The following is a 4,134-nucleotide window of genomic DNA, read 5'->3' on the forward strand; positions in this document are numbered from 1 at the left end:
CTTTTCTTTATTATTATCATTTTTCAAAACATCGGTGGCAATTTAAAATATATATATATTAAAAATTTCTCAAAAACCTCAATCTATGCTCATTATAACATAAATACCTATGATTTTTTTATTATGTCACAAAAAATTCAAATTCATACACGTGTAACATAATTCGGGTCTTTCTATCATAATGGGTATATTTATGGTTTTTGATAACATAAAAAAAAAATTCAAGGTCACGTCATTGCTCATTTGTTTCCATGTATTCCACGTAGACGACAGGCCGGCAAGAAGATAACCATCACCTTTGCATTCACTAGTCAACTCTTGTTTAAACCACTAAAGAGGGGAAAACAAGGAAAATAATCAACTCTTCATGGAAATATTGTAGCTTTCAAATTGCTACCGTGGCTACTTCGAGGATGCCAAGCCCTATAAATCCAGCAGAGAACCCCAAGAAAAGAATAGGAGAAGACGTTTAGAAAAAGTACTCGGAAAGAAAGACAAATTGATCATGGACTCTATTTCAACACTAAAGCTTCCCCTGATAGATCTGTCCGAATTAGATGGCTCAAAGCCAGGGACAGTTCAATGGGACTCCTTGCAAAGTCAAGTTCGAGAAGCCCTTGAAGAATTCGGTTGCTTCGAAGCCTTGACTGATAGGATGACCTTGGAGCTTCACAATGATGTGTTTCAAGAAATGGAGGCATTGCTCGAGCTCCCAACCGATGTGAAGCGCCGGTTCAGTGACCCAAACAAGCCGTATGATGGCTACCGTGGGAATCTTCCTCATTCACCTCTCTACGAGGCATTTGGAATCAACTACGCCCCCAACTCGGGCTCTATCGAAGGATTTGCAAATCTCATTTGGCCGGAGGGAAACACAAGATTTTGGTAATCATTTTTTATTTTTAATTACTGGTAATTATATTATTTGTTCCAATTAAGGAAGTGTTAAGAGACATGTTTATCAAATGGATCACCAATGACGCGAATTTCATTTCCATTTACTTCAATGCAAGAAGAAAATGTAAAATGAATCATCTGTGAAGATGCCAATCCACAACCCTATCTACAGAAATTGTGGTTTCGATGTGTCCCTTTTTCATGAATATGCAGCGAGACAATGAAAACGTATGTGACGAGGGTTTTGGAGTTGGATTCACTAGTGAAGAAGCTGGTTTTGGGAAGCTTGGGCGTAGACAAGTACCTGGAATCTCTAGCCAAGTCGGTTGGATACAATCTCCGTCTCATCAGATATGCTGCTCCTGGGACCAAGGAGTCCAAGAAGCTTGGGGCTTGGTGCCATCGCGACGCAAACTTCGTGACCATACTTCACCATAACCATGTGAAAGGATTGGAAGTGCAAACTAAGGACGGATGTTGGTTCGAGGTCGCCTCTTCCTCAGCTACCTCTTTCATTGTCTTCGCTGGGGAGTCATTCTACGTGAGTCTCCCCCCACCCACTCCCTCTTTATTGAATTTGCTTCAAAAAGTAGGCAACATGCTATAAGAGCATCGAACAAGAATTCGGGAACCCGACTTTACATATCAATCGTAAATTATTGTTTATATTTCTAGTATTCATCATCACGTCCAGCAACAGCTAGAATTACGACATTAAAGCTGATTTCTTTGTGAAATTCTCATAGACGGGTTCATGTGTGAAACATAGATTCATGCATGGTTGAATGCATATTGATACAACGAAATTGCTGCTTGCTTGTGATGAGATTGACCATCATCATTGAGAGCCTCTCCCTTTATTTCATGTTTTGCATGTAGGGATGGAGCAACGGGAGATTATATAGCCCTTGTCACCGTGTAATGATGAGTGGGCACGAGGCAAGATATTGCATAGGATTCTTCTCTAACGGTCAAGGCACGATGCAGTGTCCTGATGAGCTTGTGGACGACCAACACCCTTTGCTTTTCAAGCCCTTTGATGTTGCCGGTCTCTTCCGTATCTACAAGACCAAAGAGGGCGAAAGTGGAGCTTCGGCAATGGATACTTATTACAGAATTTGAAATCGAGATGCTTTCGAACCATCGAATGTCCTTTAGCCCCCACCAATCAATTGCGAGTCAAATCTTAAGGCATATGTTTTACTGTCGTTAATAATTAATTGAGTGCATGTCCCTCAGTATTTGGGAAACTTATCAGGTTTCCTTTCTTTCCCCTTTGGAGCTTGTTTAGCTTATAATATTTGAGCCACTTGTAGATCCTCGAAGCTATCTGTGCTTCAGGCTGTTGATAAAAGATTACTTCTGCCAAGCAAGTATTGTAAAAGAAAATAACAAAGAAATGGGTGTTCATGAAGAAATTTTCTTTCTCTTTTCTCTTCTAAGGAAAAGAACTCTTTAGTTATTTCCTACGAGCAGCAAAAAGCATTCTACTACTTTCAAAAATTTCAAAGAAAAAGAGGTTCTTGTGTAAATGAAATAAGGTTGGCTCACTTTAGATGTACTATTTTGTAAGAGCCAAAAACCGTCTCCATAAACACTGGCCTTTCATCTCTATAAATCATGGAGAATTGATGCCATAGTGAAGCACTTGGACCTTATTGAAAATATATCTTGAGTTAATCCTGTAAAGGATGCCTTATCTTGGCAGATTTCTAGTTGGGAAATGAGAAGGGAATGGCTCATTACTCTTGCAATTGTGACAGAGCACTCTCCACCTAAAGTTTTTCCCTCGATACTAGTTAACCAGTGTTTCTTTTGTAGGAAAATATATTTTGAATTTAACACTCCTCTGTTGTTGCTAAACTTTTCCATTTGATGAGACTTCTAAAGAGGAAAAGATCCAATGTGAAAGAGAACATAGTTAGCGTAAAAAAAAAAAAAAAAAAAAACTACAGAATAACCAGAGGGGAAAAAAGACACAATAAAGGCTCAAATGATAACCATTTTGGTCATAAATTGATTTTTGGAAGAAAAATAAAATTTTCCATTTCTATTTCTACATTAGTTTCTGAGCAAAAATTCATATTTGATAACGATGCAAAATTTCTATTTTCGAAATAGAATTACATTTGATAACGACATAAAATTTCTCTTTCTCTTGGTGCGAAGAGATAGTGGCCGTGGCAGCAACTGACAAACGGCTGTGCAGCGACCAACGAATGGCAGTAGCAATCAGCAGACAGCGGTGGTTGATGGCGATCAACAATCGGCAACAATTGGTGGAAGGTAGGCGACGAGTGACAGGAAATGACAACAGAACAAGTAGGTGGTCGACTAATAAAGAGGACGAGCGATAAAAAAGAGTTTTTATTTCTCATTTCTATTCCAAACTTATTTCTAGATTAAAAATTTGTTCCATAAATAGAAATGAAATTGCATCACCATACAGATTTCTGTTCTAGAAATAAGTTTGGAACAAAAAAATTGTTCTTGAATAGAAATAGAATGGTTGACATGCGTGCCCTAAGTAATCAGAAGGTGGATATCTCAAATTTCCAAAAGGATTTAAAAAAAAGATATTTACTAATGTTGAAAAAACTACTACCATAGTTTTGAAGTTGACAAAACTTTGTTATTCTTATTCTTATTTTGAAGAATAGTATACTTTTGAAGTTATATCGCAAACTTTTGCCAAAGTCTACTCATTCCGTAAGTCTTTCCCACTCGACTCATTCCGTGACTGAAACCAAGTCCAAAACGAAGACATGATCGACTTAGATTTATTGATCTTGCAATAAGGATTCAGAATGAACGCAGTAGGAATCTATTTTTCAATATCCGGCTCTCTCGTGAAAAATCTCACTTACATTTTATAAATAAATTGATGGAATCAATCACAAATTGATGAAATCAATATTGAAGATAGGTTTCTTTTTAGGAAGTATCTACTTATGAAAACCTAGATTCTAATTATATAGGTGACCAGAATCAACGAATTTTCATCTCAATCTTTAAATGGCTATAAGATTTCCTTAATCGATTCTGTCCAACAGGTTGATTGGAAAAAATTCATCTGGAAAATGCCAACGGCTAGTGAGGCATGAAGGAGTATTTAAGGAAGTCATTCAATCTATTTGACATAGTGCATGAAAATTGAAATTCCAAAGTCTGAAGTCTTTCCAACCACTTGTTCTTCATCGACGGTCCTTACAAATTGTATTCAAGAGAGAAAATCAC

At 37.4% G+C, this 4,134-nt stretch overlaps 1 protein-coding gene across 1 annotated transcript; it reads left to right on the forward strand.

The window, feature by feature from the left end:
* The first annotated feature begins 404 nt into the window (after positions 1-404).
* Positions 405-2,150, forward strand: LOC104439094 (2-oxoglutarate-dependent dioxygenase AOP2). The gene is made up of 3 exons (XM_018870028.2): positions 405-885; positions 1,111-1,438; positions 1,777-2,150. Exons 1-3 carry the CDS (start codon positions 506-508, stop codon positions 2,017-2,019), a joined length of 951 nt encoding a protein of 316 aa, XP_018725573.2. The 5' UTR covers positions 405-505; the 3' UTR covers positions 2,020-2,150.
* The last annotated feature ends 1,984 nt before the right edge of the window (positions 2,151-4,134 follow it).

This window comes from Eucalyptus grandis, chromosome 3 (genome assembly GCF_016545825.1).
Source record: "Eucalyptus grandis isolate ANBG69807.140 chromosome 3, ASM1654582v1, whole genome shotgun sequence".
Classification (NCBI taxonomy): domain Eukaryota; kingdom Viridiplantae; phylum Streptophyta; class Magnoliopsida; order Myrtales; family Myrtaceae; genus Eucalyptus; species Eucalyptus grandis.

Excerpts from the sequence above, each read along its gene's own strand:
- LOC104439094 (XM_018870028.2), top strand. The coding sequence starts at position 506 with ATGGACTCTATTTCAACACTAAAGCTTCCCCTGATAGATCTGTCCGAA. Across the intron at positions 886-1,110 it reads GAGGGAAACACAAGATTTTG|CGAGACAATGAAAACGTATG; the intron begins GTAATCATTTTT and ends ATGAATATGCAG. Across the intron at positions 1,439-1,776 it reads TCGCTGGGGAGTCATTCTAC|GGATGGAGCAACGGGAGATT; the intron begins GTGAGTCTCCCC and ends TTTTGCATGTAG.